General features: G+C 36.8%; 2 protein-coding genes across 5 annotated transcripts; one reads left to right on the top strand and one right to left on the bottom strand.

Moving 5' to 3' along the window:
* Window positions 1–271: 271 nt before the first annotated feature.
* LOC108043703 lies at window positions 272–3,236 on the top strand. Its single transcript, XM_017122511.1, has 5 exons — window positions 272–346; window positions 419–551; window positions 1,548–1,633; window positions 2,639–2,792; window positions 2,845–3,236. The coding sequence occupies exons 1-5, from the start codon at window positions 272–274 to the stop codon at window positions 3,225–3,227; spliced, it is 831 nt and encodes a 276-aa protein (XP_016978000.1). The 3' UTR covers window positions 3,228–3,236.
* An 816-nt stretch (window positions 3,237–4,052) lies between these two features.
* LOC108043700 (beta-1,4-glucuronyltransferase 1) lies at window positions 4,053–11,099 on the bottom strand. Of its 4 annotated transcripts, none has more exons than XM_044459765.1 (4): window positions 11,011–11,099; window positions 9,252–9,718; window positions 5,380–6,154; window positions 4,053–4,523 (listed from the first exon to the last, which is right to left on the bottom strand). In XM_044459765.1, exons 2-4 carry the CDS (start codon window positions 9,674–9,676, stop codon window positions 4,323–4,325), a joined length of 1,401 nt encoding a protein of 466 aa, XP_044315700.1. In that variant the 5' UTR covers window positions 9,677–9,718; window positions 11,011–11,099; the 3' UTR covers window positions 4,053–4,322. The 4 variants fall into 4 exon arrangements, with proteins under 4 accessions (XP_044315700.1, XP_044315699.1, XP_044315701.1 ...); XM_044459764.1 differs by having other exon boundaries at window positions 10,993–11,093; XM_044459766.1 differs by lacking the exon at window positions 11,011–11,099 and adding an exon at window positions 10,561–10,951.
* Between the last annotated feature and the right edge of the window lie 2,717 nt (window positions 11,100–13,816).

The raw sequence follows: 13,816 nt of genomic DNA, 5'->3' as shown, positions 1-13,816 counted from the left end.
GAGTTATCCAACCGAACCACAGAAAATGTGGTGAGTCAGTCACTGTCACCAAAGCAGAACACAAACAGACTAATTACCGCACCGAAAATGACAGAAACATGTTCAAGATGCCAATCTGATTGCGGTAATACGGTAATGGAGACCATGGTCAAAGGAGTCATATTCAGGCTCGAATGGCCAACATCTATCATTCGTTGGCCAGGTCTCAAAGAGCGAGGCACACGATGTCGACATTAGCTATGGCTGCTAGTCCTGATAGTCCTGCGCCAACATGGTGCTCATGGAGAGCTACTTTTTCTGTGCCTCGGTGCGACTGGGTGTCCTGGTCATTTGCACCGCTGCCGCCGTGAGTTTTGAACAAGATTTGAACGATTTAGACGCATTGCAGTTAAGCTGAACTCCTTTTAATCGTAATCAGTTGAAAAGCACCCTCATTATGTGGGTTATATTCACCGATGGAACATCTTTCATCTTCGCGCTGTCTCGCATTTTGGAAACTCATTATAGGACTAGCACTATTATTAGGGAATCGTCCAAATGGGTGGAACAATGTGAGTTGCATGTCAGGAATGAACTGGAACATGATAAGTAACTTAATAACTTACATAATAAGGATACTGCAATTAACATGTTAAATACCCACAACAATAATCGATTTTTCGTAGAGTAAAAGAGTGAATTCCATTTACAATATTGTTATCGTTAAAATGGCTGTAAGTCTGTCCGTTTAAACGGATTTCCATACAGATTGTAGTAATGATAAAGCAGTTCGAATTTGTTTCCCCAATCGTCCACGCCCTTTTTTACTCCCACTACCATATTTCTGCGGCTCATATATATTTTATGGTTAAGAAATGTACTCAGTGAGTTAATATTGAAAATATGGTTTTAGATACCAACAAACTTTCTAAATTTGACTATTTTTAAGGAAGTAAGTCGGTAAAATCGACTAAAGCGTTCATTTTGGATTTTGTTATTGACAAGTAAATGAAAAAAATTTGAAGCTAGCACAACATAATTGTAGAAAATGCAAATTACAATTTTTGTGTTTTTTTAAAAGTCAATACAGGAACAAAATGCATACAAAATACTTTAGAAGTGTCGTTTTTTAATTGATTCTCGATTTTCGTAGAGTACTCGGAATTTATATAGCCGAGTCGATTAAACCATTTCCGTCTGCTAGTCCGTCCGTATGAAGAGATATTTTGGATTTGGATTTAAGATTCTATGTTTTAATACGCAGCGCAAGTTTTTTTCAAAAAGTTGCCACGCCTACTCTAACGGCTACAAATCGAAAAACTTTTGAGACCTGATAGCCGCCAGTTATTGGGCGGTAAAATGCCATATAGACATTCAAGAAAAGTTTTCATTGTCTATTCCTTTGGAAGTTAACTGAGTAAAGGATAAATTTTACTTCAAAATGTTAATGTTTTAGGCAATACATCATTTTTTTCAAAGTTTTTTGGCTTGCCAAAATGTAAAATATTATTATTTATTATTTTATTGGAATTTATTTCATCTAAAAAATTTTGCCAACTCACTTTCAGATCCCAAAGAGCTTATGATGTTTTTCCAACTCTACAGCTTTTGTCATATTGTAACTTGCATGTTGGCGGCCTTTGGAGCATACAAGGTAAAGCATTCCCTGATGCACGGCGAGAAGGGTGTCATTTTGAAAGGGGGTGTTAGAGAAACTGGCTTAAACACTCCCACTTTGGTGAAAAGCAATTGAAAATGTAAAAGGGGGAAACAAATACAGAGTACAAATTCAATGTGTTTTCATCGATGCATTATCACAAATTATCGGAAGCTTTTAGAATATTCAAAGAGATATTTTTGTAATTTTTAATGACCTGTTGCTATAGCGTGTTCTTTGCCGGCTCAAGGTCTTGATGTTTATAGTGCCTCTATTTGCATTGAGTTTTCTTTCTTTTCTCTAATATATTTTAAACCCTGTCATGGTCCATCTTCAAGAGTGTACCAAATATTAACAAAACACAAGCATATAACATTTCTTTTAACGAATGCAAGAAGAGGCATTTTAAGCATTTTAAAATCATAGTGCAAAGAAAAAAAACGCAGACATAGTCTGCGTTGATGCAAACGCTCTGAAAGAAATTTTTCTAGATTTTTATATCAAAATGAAGTAGGGCACGATCAATTTTTTCATCACACCTCCTTTTCTAGTACTCTTGGTAAGCTTAACGTAGTTTTTATAATGAGAAAAAAAATTCGTTTATTAAAACCCCATTTTTAACTTAATCGTATTATATATGTGTTAAATTAGCCATGATTTAAGATAAAAATACCCAAGTAGTACTACAAACTAATTTTTTGAAATAAGTCGACAGCTATGTAATTTTACTTCATAAAAAACTTGAGGACAATTACAACTCACAGAAAAAACTGGCACAGATGTTTATTTTGATTGATCAATTTTATTTTTATATAATTAAAACAACATAGTATTAATTTTGTTCTTTAAATATAGTTTTGTACTTCAATGAATTTAATCTCAATACTGACAGAGTAACTGATGACATACACCCTAGATCAAAGAAAGAAGAAAATCAATCACATTACACTGAGTTTTTATTTGTTAATGTTCATTAACCGCTATCCTTTTTTTTGGACGCAGCTCAAGAAATACCACGTTATTCCTCTGGCTATCTTTGAGTTTTTTTATACAGTCCAAGTAGTTGTATTAACTATTATTTCCCTTCGGATTGCCAGACATATTGTACCGCTGGCCACCTTAATTCTCCTCACCCTCGGACTGACATTTTACGCAAGTAAGAATCAGAATCGCTCGATAACATTCTTTATAAAAGTTTTTATTTTCAGTGCTGGTGGCTTACGACACGTTGCTCTTGATTGCTTTCGTGCAAGTTATGTTTCTGGTGCGGAGTGAACGATACCAACGACTTTACGGTACAGACCCCCTAAATCCCATCATCAATGGAACTACTCACAAAGAAATGGCATTAAATTACCCGATCCCCCAACAACCAATAATTATTTATGTTATGCCCAGGGCAGGGCAAAAATTGTGGGGCATGCCTCAGTCCAAATGGTGGCAGGACAAATCAACCGATGGGGAGATTATACAAAAACCACCTCATGAAGTCTCGTCAGATTTCTTTCAGAGGCAAGAGCTTTTATCGAACGTATTGTTACGCAACGCTATTAATGAAGACTATTTGCATAAAGAAAGAGTTACGACTTAAATCAAATGATGGCATCCTGTCGAAGATTTCTTTTTTACCATCTTAAGGGGGGGATATGGTATTTAAATTTTTTTTGGCCCTTTTTTAAAATTTTTTTTTTTTTAATGGACAACATTTGAAGAATATTACGATAAATTTTAGATTCATCCGACTAAAACTTCCGAAGTTATGGGCAGTTAAACGTAGGTGAGTTAGCTCGTTTTGTATGCGATTTTTCGGTGTCCAAAACTTTAAAACGCTCTCCTGAAAAGTTGCAATTTCAAAGTCGGTGAACACGATCCTGCAAAATCTACCAAACGAATCGATTTGAATTTTGCACACAATTTCTGTACCTAAATCCGCAGTTGTTTTTTTTACTGATTATTTTTCATGTTATAATAACAACTATATCGAATTTTTAGGTTAAAATCACGGTTTGACTTTAAAGTGTTACCAAAAATCCAAAAATTAAATAAATAAAAAAAAACTCAACGTAGTTACCTCTAGAAACATATTAACTAATAAACAATTTTTTTTTTTGTTTTTTTTGATGATCCAGTTACGAGTTATGCTGTTCACCGCAAAACCTTTTGCCTACGGAGCTTTGCTGCAATCGGCTCATTTATTTTTTTTTGTATGAAAATTCGTGAAAACGTAGCTTAAATTTTGTACTTTTATATGCTTATAAAATAATTGATCTGACATTAACCGTCTCGCGTAAAAAAATTCATGAAAATAGGCCTTTTTTTGGCCGAATTAACCATACCCCCTTAAATTAATATACCCCGAGTTCCACAGAGCCATAAGAACTACAACACAGCAACAATTTCATCAAAAACTGTATAATTCATTTATAAATTCGTTTTTTATTTTAGACGTCATCAAGTCATTCTTTAAAACATGGTACTAATTAACCTATACTACTCTATACTAAATATACGTCTCACACTAACATCAATTATGTTAAGACAACTAACATCGCAATACCTTGCACCCGTGCACATAACAACCTATGTCGTTTAATAGGTACATATGTATGTATAATAAATAACATGGATATCCAAACTATAACTATAGTTCGAATATTACTCGCTTCTCAGCCTAGAGAGACTGATGTCACGTCTTGCAGGCTTTATTCTGTCCAAACAGCACGCGATACTCGGGCTCGATTTTGTTCTTGATAAATTTGTTCATTTCCTTCGCGAATTCACGACGAGACGAGTCACCTTCGCTGGATTGTTTAATCCCAGGACTGTGCACTAGAAATGCCGGACTCAAGACGTGGTATTCGTAGCCCAACAGGCACATTGCATAGTTCTGAAATTATAGAAAAGAATTTGTAAGTAACGTGAGCTTTGCATAACTTAAGCAATGAACTTATTGGGCATAACAAAAGTGTAATTGATGCAAATAATATCTAATGTGGTGATAAAGTAACTGTGACCTCTGAAAATTCAAAGTTTTGGAACTGCACAGAAACTCGACCGACCCTATAAAATATATCCGACTTAAAAGGTTCAGAACAAGGTACAATTAGAATATCCTACTCTCACTATTAAATAAAAATCTTTAAAATGCAGTTTAAAGAAGCTTGGCCACCATGAATCTAATTTTTTTTCTAGCCATTAAAAGTTTGGTAATTTTGCTATAAATTAAAAAATAAATAAATCGCTGATACTTGGTACATTTGATTACTGGCACACTGGTATGGGCCAATTATCAACCATATCTATCAATGTATTCATACTTTTCGAAAATTTAAAAATTATTAGGTTTCTTCATAGATTTTAAAATGGATAAATTGTGTGCACAGTTTGAAACTATTCGGTTGAGTGGTTTTGAAATAACAGTGTCGTGGCTTTGAGTAAACTTAATTTAAATTCAGTCAATTTTTTGTAATGTGTAAGGCCACTTAGATACAAATAAATTAATTAACCTGAGGCAACAGTACGTATGGGTGATTAGCACAAAATGGAATGACAAGACCGTAGTACCCATATTTTTAAACCATTTTTGTATGGTAATCCCTAAATGCACCTAAGCGCACACTATTTGCGGGTGGATTAGGGATGCTTTTCCTGAGCTTCTAATACAGGAGGGACAACAAAGTCAAATCATACACAAACAAATAAAGCAAATAAATGTTGGGAATAATGTAGAAATTTGTACCCACTTGTATGCGCTTGTTCGACTGTCCCTCCCAGGTAACTCGCTCGTCGAAGAATGGTTCCGTGTTGTCGCTTACGTAGAATGGTTCCCAGGCTTTGAACTGGTTTTTCCGCAGGGTTTGACTGAACACGTGCATCTGGTCCTCTGCGCCAGAAGTCAGATTGAGCCATTCTCGCTGGCTTGGAATCGTGTGGCATGTGCGACAAAGGTGCAAGTGGAACACCTGTGCCTGCTGCCTTCGAAAGAGGGCCAACAACTCAGACTTGTCGGCGGGCACTTGGACTCCCGCCTCGATCTCAAAGACGGCCAGGGGATACACCCTTCTCGGCTGTTTGGGGTCCAGGGCCAGGACACTGTGATTATGGGCCACCATGTCCAGGAACTGGTCCACAAAGCCCAGGCTGGGATACAACTCGATGTCGCAGGCGAAGATGAAGTGGGTGTTGGCCGCCTGCCTGGCTATGTTTCTGCCCACATTGATCGGGTAGGTGAGGTTGGCCCTGACCTTGTAGCTCTCGTTTCGGGCGATTTGAGTGTAGGGCGGCGGAACCTGGGATCCATTGGCCAGGGTGCAGCTTGACGGCTGGTCCAGGACCCCGGCCTCGTCATATGGCACGTTGACTGGCATATGCTGGTTGGAGAAGTACACGTGGAAGGTAACCCAGTCCTTGATGATCTCGCTGCCCGGCAAACAATTCCGGACATACCGAATCGCATCCAGTGTAACACTCAAATCGTATCCAGGCGTATGGATGGCGAAGCTCACGGGAGCGCGCCAACTGGAATGGGATAGAAAATAAGGAGATTAACGGAGGATGCAATATATAATATCGTTTTTACTCTGAAGTTAACAAGTATAGAATTGTTAAAAAAAGTCCCTTTCAAAACTCGAGGCTCAGGCTTTTTACTCTTGATTTTAGTTGCTATACCAAACAAAATAATTAAGTGAAGACAATAATAATAATAATAATAACAAGAAAGGAAAGCTAACTTCGGGCGGAGCCGAAGTTGATATACCCTTGCAGAATACTCTGTAAAGTATATCCTCCAAAATTATTCATATGATGCATTCTTAATACTCATAAAAAATCCCAACTTCCTAACTTTAAAAACACCAAAGTTATGGCATTTCCAATCGTTCAGTTATATGGCAGCTATAGGATATAGTCGGCCAGTCCTTATGAAATTTGGTAGGTCGGATTGATTGGCCAAAAATAAAACCCATAGAAAATCCCAACTTCCTAACGTAACAAATACCAAATGTATGGCATTTCCGATCAATCAGTTATATGGCAGCTATAGGATATAGTCGGCCGATCCCGCCCGTTCCGACTTATATACTGCGTGCAAAGGAAAGAAGGGTGTGTGCAAAGTTTCAATTCGATATCTTTAAAACTGAGAGACTAGTTCGCGTAGAAACAGACAGACGGACAGACAGACGGACAGACGGACATGGCTATATCAACTCAGGAGGTGATCCTGATCAAGAATATATATACTTTATAGGGTCGGAGATGTCTCCTTCACTGCGTTGCACACTTTTGACCAAAATTATAATACCCTCTGCAAGGGTATAAAAATGTTAGAAATTACTATATCTGGAAGTAATCTTAAACAAGAAAGGAAAGCTAACTTCGGACGGAGCCGAAGTTGATATACCCTTGCAGAATATTTTGTAAATTATATTCTTCAAAATTATTCATTTGATGCATTCTTAATACTCATAAAAAGTCCCAATTTCCTAATTTTAAAAACACCAAAGTTATGGCATTTTCAATCGTTCAGTTATATGACAGCTATAAGATATAGTCGGCCGATCATTATGAAATTTTGTATGTCGGATTGATTGGCCAAAAATAAAACCCATAGAAAATCCCAACTTCTTAACTTTACAAACACCAAAGTTATGGCACTTCCGATCAATCAGTTATATGGCGGCTATAGGATATAGTCGTCTGATCCTTATGAAATTCGGTATGTCGGATTGATTGGCCAAAAATAAAACCCATAGAAAATCCCAACTTCTTAACTTTACAAACACCAAAGTTATGGCTTTTCCGATCGTTCAGTTATATGGCAGCTATATGATATATCGCCCGATTCGGCTCGTTCCGACTTATATACTACCTGCAATAGAAAAACAACTTTTGGGAAAGTTTCAAGCAGATAGCTTTAAAACTGAGGGACTAGTTTGCGTAGAAACGGACGGACGGACGGACAGACGGACATGGCTAGATCGACTCTCCTGGTGATGCTGATCAAGAATATATATACTTTATAGGGTCGGAAATGTCTCCTTCACTGCGTTGCAAACTTTTGACTGAAATTATAATACCCTCTGCAAGGGTATAAAAATACCACCCCTAAAAAAATGTTCTCATTCAAGACAGTTCTCTGTGCCTGATCGCATTACTAGAAACTATACTCAGTTTAGGGCTTTAAAAACCTATCAAAAGTTTTTGTATATGTGAGCTCTATATTTGTATACCCTTGCAGATGGTATTATAATTTCAGTCTCCTTTTAACATTTTCAGGAGAGTCCGTCTGCAAACTAGCCTCTCAGTTATAAAGCCATCTGAATGAAACATGCCCAAAAGAACCATATGTTCAAATGGGAACAATCGAACAAATTCATTTAAAAATTTAGTTTTCTTGTTTTTATACCCTTGCAGAGGGTATTATAATTTCAGTCAAAAGTTTGCAACGCAGTGAAGGAGACATTTCCGACCCTATAAAGTATATATATTCTTGATCAGCATCACCAGGAGAGTCGATCTAGCCATGTCCGTCTGTCCGTCCGTCCGTCCGTTTCTACGCAAACTAGTCCCTCAGTTTTAAAGCTATCTGCTTGAAACTTTCCCAAAAGTTGTCTTTCTATTGCAGGTAGTATATAAGTCGGAACGAGCCGGATCGGGCGACTATATCATATAGCTGCCATATAACTGAACGATCGGAAAAGACATAACTTTGGTGTTTTTAAAGTTAGGAAGTTGAGATTTTCTATGGGTTTTATTTTTGGCTAATCAATCCGACCTACCGAATTTCATAAGGATCGGACGACTATATCCTATAGCCGCCATATAACTGATTGATCGGAAATGCCATAACTTTGGTGTTTGTAAAGTTAGGAAGTTGGGATTTTCTATGGGTTTTATTTTTGGCCAATCAATCCGACCCGACTATATCTTATAGCTGCCATATAACTGAACGATTGGAAATGTCATAACTTTGGTGTTTTTAAAGTTAGGAAGTTGGGACTTTTTATGAGTATTAAGAATGCATCATATGAATAATTTTGGAGAATATATTTTATGGAATATTCTGCAAGGGTATATCAACTTCGGCTCCGCCCGAAGTTAGCTTTCCTTTCTTGTTAAGATTGCTGTTCAAATTTTTTTAATTTAAAGTAATCCATATTATTAAAACGCAAAATAAACGCAAAGCTTATATGCCATTCTTAGAAATTATATTTGATTTCTATATATATTTTAAGTAAAACAAAAGTTATGGCTAAGTTGGAAGACGTTTTCCAATTTATTCCCACCGTACATTTATGCGGTTGTTATTCGGAGTATGGTATTTTTTCACAATTTCAGAAGTACGTTTTTAGCTTCTTAAAAGTCCGACGACTATATCATATACCCTTTGAAACGGTATGATAATGAAATGCGATACTAAGGAATGACATCAAGTCATTAAAATGATAAGTCCCAATAAAATGAAGTACTTACTCTCAAAGATATTTTTAATCAAAACGTAAAACTAATTTTTACGAAATATCATAATAAACAAGCCTATTTGTTCTGTGTTCTATATTAGATTATGTCAACAACACCAGTTAACGGCGATAACAAACTTTTATGGCAGAGCACTTACCGCGAGACCACCGTTTCAAGATTATCGAAGAACGAGTAGTCCCCGTTGGTGGTGTACGTCATTGTCTCGGCGCAGCCGGCGTTACGACTCTTGCGTCCAATCACCAAATTCCGGAGGAGCCAGTACTCCCCGTGCTGCAGTCTCTGGAAGCGGAGCGATCGGTTGCGGCACTTAAGCAGTAGCTGCAGTTCCTTGGTGCGGGGAGAGTCCTCTCGCAGGGGGACTTTGGGTAGCTCCACATACTCCTCATGGCTGCCTGCGTTGGGAGCTGCTGGATACGTTTTCGGGTCCATGGGTTTGGGTGTCTGGGCAAGACTCTGAGCCTGCTGCAAGTTGCCACAAATTAGCAGAAGTGCCACACTGAGAAGTATGAGAACGAGGCACAGTCGGACATATCTTCTGTTGCAAAAGCCCAACGAGGCCATGCTGAATTCAGGACCTCGATTGGCGATTCCTTAGTTTTTAAGCTGCAAGCAAAAGAATATTCCGAACAAAAATAATACACTTTCGTTGAGAAAGCTATGTGGTAAACTGAACTCAGAAGTCAAAGAGAGCTGGTGGTTGGTTAGGTTGCCTAATTTACCCTGTTCATTGTATCATCCTAATTATTATTGTACTCATTTGATAAGATCGCACAAAAAGGCTTCCATGCTAGGGATTCGTCAGTGGTTTATAATGTTCTAACAATGGGGCTGGCCCGAAAAAATTATTTATATTCGTTGATAATAACAGACACATACAGATAAATACATATAGATTTTGCTCAAGCAATCGCAATCGCAAAACTTCAACTAATTTATATTGGGTATTTCCAAGTGTGTTATTACCCAACAACTAATTATAACAAAACAATTAGTTTTTACTATTAAAATCCACGTAAAAAATATTTTTTAGATAAATATAGTTGTGTAAATTTCCAAAAATTGATGAAAAATAGGCCTATTTTCGGTTTAATCAAATTTTGAAAAACCAACGATTTTTTCTCTTTTTACCATTTTTAGTTTTTATGCTCCAATTTTTCAAATAATACAATTAAAATTTCACAATACAAAAATATTTTTGTATTTAAAAAAAATAAAATATTCTTTCAAAATTTAAAAATTACTACTCTTTGACCTAATAAAACAAATTAAGCTGCCCTCAATTTGTTTTTGTTTGTTTCTTCAATGGCGTAAAAACAGGTCAGAAGTGATAAACTGATAAAAAATTCTACAATTCCATAATAAATGATGTATACCCCTAGTTTATTTTTAACACAATGTTTGGGAAACATAAGCTTTCAGTTTATTTTATGTATATAGAGTTTTACTTTTCTCAATGTTTAGTTCCATCGTTGTTCTCTGTGTAATTGACTTACAAAATGCAATTTGTGTAAAATGGGACATTAAAATTTTAATATATTTTTATCTTTTAACTTTTTAAAACGCGTTGTTAGATTTCTCTTTAAAAGGTCTCGTTTTCAAAATTAGTTTTCTTTTGTGCAAACGGGAATGGTTATCACACATTTTTAATAGCTTGCTCTGGCAGCTTTTGTAGTCAATAAGTTCTAAGCACTATTCAGATTTGTAATAAAAAGCTATGCAGATTTAGGACACTCTAAGGACTTTGGACGAGATTAGGAATTAAATTCCGAAGACAAGACAACAATCTTTTAAAACCAAAGATTTTGTACAATCTGTTCACGTTTTTCTATAACTTATTTTTTCATTTTGTAAGATAATAATATTGTTGCGGTAGGTACCATTGACGATTGTACAACCTCTAAAAGCACAAAAATCAAAATAAAGAGTTAAACTGGCAAGTTTGTGTGGACCAAAAAAATCGTCGGCGACAACCGGTCGATGTTGAATGATTGGAAGAGACTAAAGTGGCAGAAAATGAATTGAACTTGCAAGAATCAAATATAAGTCATTGCGATAAGCTTATCCGTATAGTTATCGGACCGAGAATACGAGATAGCCATTGTAGTTTCGCACCCGGTTGGAATCGCTGTTATCATATCAATTCATTTGCCCCATCGATTGATAACACAAATGAAGTGGGCACTCTGTTTTGACGGTATTACCTGGATATCTGGCTGAATCGGATGCGTTTTTTTTAGATGACGAGTGTGTCCAGCTATTTGCTTATCACTCGAATTTAAACACTGTTTACCGTCTAAACTGTATGTCAGACACATCTCAGGAGATCGGTCTGCTATAACAAATATCTATCTAACGTTCCTCCTTGTTTTTTTATACCCGTTACTCGTAGAGTAAAAGGGTATATTGTATTCGTGCAAAAGTATGTAACAGCTAGAAGGAAGCGTTTCCGACCCTATAAAGTATATATATTCTTGATCAGGGTCACTAGCCGAGTCGATATAGCCATGTCCGTCTGTCCGTCTGTCTGTCTGTCTGTCCGTATGAACGCTGAGATCTCGGAAACTATAAAAGCTAGAAGATTGGCATTTTGCATGCAGATTCTAGGAGTTCCTACGCAGCGCAAGTTTGTTTCAAAAAGATGCCACGCCCCCTTTAACGCCCACAATCGCTCATATACGATTTTAAAAATTTAAATATTTCGGAAAAGTAAAAATGCAGTTTTATTGTGTTTATCAATACCTATCGAAATGTAGAAGAAATTTTTCAAATCGGACCATTCGTTAAAAAGTTATGCGTGATCAAAGTTTCTATCTCCATCTCCCTCGCACTCCCTTTACCTGAGTAACGGGTATCTGATAGTCGGAGCACCCGACTATAGCGTTCTCTCTTGTTTTTATACTACAACTCTTAGAAATTAGTATAAGTATTATACGAAGTAGTACGAAATGTATACTACATGCCGTATACTATGTATACTACAAGGTATTTTTGTTATACTAAATAGTAAGAATAGAGATCGCCGAATTCAAATTGATAATTTGAACTTTTTGTCCTTTTTTCATGTGGTCTTTCTAATTCACATTATATTAATGCAAAATCTAAAGTTGTTTACCTGAGTAACGGGTATCTTATAGTCGAAGCACTCGACTATAGCGTTCTCTCTTGTTTTTCTATTAATTTTCCTCTGGCAGATAATAATTTTGTCGTTTGATTTAAAAAAAATTAAAAGTATTTTCGAAAATAGAGCAAACAAGAAAGGACTATACATATACCCTTGCAGTTATTACAAAACGACTACATTTCGACTTCAATGCCTATATTACTAGAAACAATGGAGCTATGTCGATTTTGCGCTGCATTTTACCATCGTTTCTATGGCAGCTGTTTGATATTGTTGTCCGATCTTGACAAAACTAAAAGCGTAATTCTGATATAGTAAATAATTACTATATCTCAATGGAATATTTTGATAAAAAGAAAAACAGCAAAATAACCTTTTTTTATACCCATTACTCGTAGAGTAAAAGGGTATATTGTATTCGTGCAAAAGTATGTAACAGGTAGAAGGAAGCGTTTCCGACCCTATAAAGTATAAATATTCTTGTTCAGGATCACTAGCCGAGTCGATTTAGCCATGTCCGTCTGTCCGTCTGTCTGTCCGTCCGTATGAACGCTGAGATCTCGGAAACTATAAAGGCTAGAAGATTGGCATTTTGCATGTAGATTTTAGGAGTTCCTACGCAGCGCAAGTTTGTTTCAAAATGGTGCCACGCCCCTCTGACGCCCACAAGCCACAAGCTGTGGCCACAGTTTTGATGCTATTATGAAAATTTTAATTGATATGTATTTGTTTCGTCAATACCTATCGATTGGCCTAATAAAAGTTTGCCACGCCCACTCTAACGCCCAAAAACTCATTAAACGCTTAAGCCTGGCTAGCGCCTACATTTCCGCCTTTAATGGCCCGGGTAGATGGCGCAATACAATAGCGCCATCTAACGGATGACTTTGGAACAGCTGGCCAAGGTGCTCAACAGAGTCAACGTTAATTCTCGATAAGGATTTCTATTAAAGGAAATTGCGATGGTTTTCATTTGTCAATAGCGAACTATATCCCAAGAACTATGCAAATCAAATCAAGTTAGCCAAATTGGAGGTCTGAGTCACACAATGGCGTGTGTGTGTATGCTGGTGCAGGACAAAAGCTGCCTGCGCTAAAGCAGCGCTGGTGCTGATGCTCGTGCTGTAAAGCTGCCAGCGCTAAGAGAACGCCTAATTCAAATTGATAATTTGAACTTTTTGTCCTTTTTTCCTGTGGTCACTCTAATTCACATTAATGTTAATGCAAACGGGTAACGGGTATCTAATAGTCGAGGCACTCGACTATAGCGTTCTCTCTTGTTTTATTTTTATTTTTTTTAATATTTTGATTTTTCTATGGGAGCTATATGATATAGAAGTCCGATTTTAATTTAATTTAAGACGTAATATGTGTGCTATATGACATAATCGCCCGATCCAGCTCGTTCCGACTTAAATACTACCTGCAATAGAATGACAACTATTGGGAAAGTTTCAAGCAGATAGCTTTAAAACTGAGGGACTAGTTTGCGTAGAAACAGACGGACGGACAGACGGACATGGCTAGATCGACTCCACACGTGATGCTGATCAAGAATATATATACTTTATAGGATCGGA

The sequence above is a fragment of the Drosophila rhopaloa genome, unplaced genomic scaffold, assembly GCF_018152115.1.
Source record: "Drosophila rhopaloa isolate 14029-0021.01 unplaced genomic scaffold, ASM1815211v1 contig_2, whole genome shotgun sequence".
Taxonomy (NCBI): Eukaryota; Metazoa; Arthropoda; class Insecta; order Diptera; family Drosophilidae; genus Drosophila; species Drosophila rhopaloa.
The sequence above is the reverse complement of the archived record's forward strand: the minus strand, read 5'-3'. Positions and strand labels throughout refer to the sequence as shown.

What these genes read in the sequence shown, in the direction of transcription:
- LOC108043700 (XM_044459765.1), bottom strand. Translation starts at nt 9,676, where the DNA reads ATGGCCTCGTTGGGCTTTTGCAACAGAAGATATGTCCGACTGTGCCTC. An exon ending in CTTGAAACGGTGGTCTCGCG is followed by an intron (nt 6,155 to 9,251) that starts GTAAGTGCTCTG and finishes ATCCCATTCCAG; the next exon opens with TTGGCGCGCTCCCGTGAGCT. An exon ending in AGTCGAACAAGCGCATACAA is followed by an intron (nt 4,524 to 5,379) that starts GTGGGTACAAAT and finishes CTATAATTTCAG; the next exon opens with AACTATGCAATGTGCCTGTT.
- LOC108043703 (XM_017122511.1), top strand. Translation starts at nt 272, where the DNA reads ATGGTGCTCATGGAGAGCTACTTTTTCTGTGCCTCGGTGCGACTGGGT. An exon ending in TCATTTGCACCGCTGCCGCC is followed by an intron (nt 347 to 418) that starts GTGAGTTTTGAA and finishes AATCGTAATCAG; the next exon opens with TTGAAAAGCACCCTCATTAT. An exon ending in GTCCAAATGGGTGGAACAAT is followed by an intron (nt 552 to 1,547) that starts GTGAGTTGCATG and finishes ACTCACTTTCAG; the next exon opens with ATCCCAAAGAGCTTATGATG.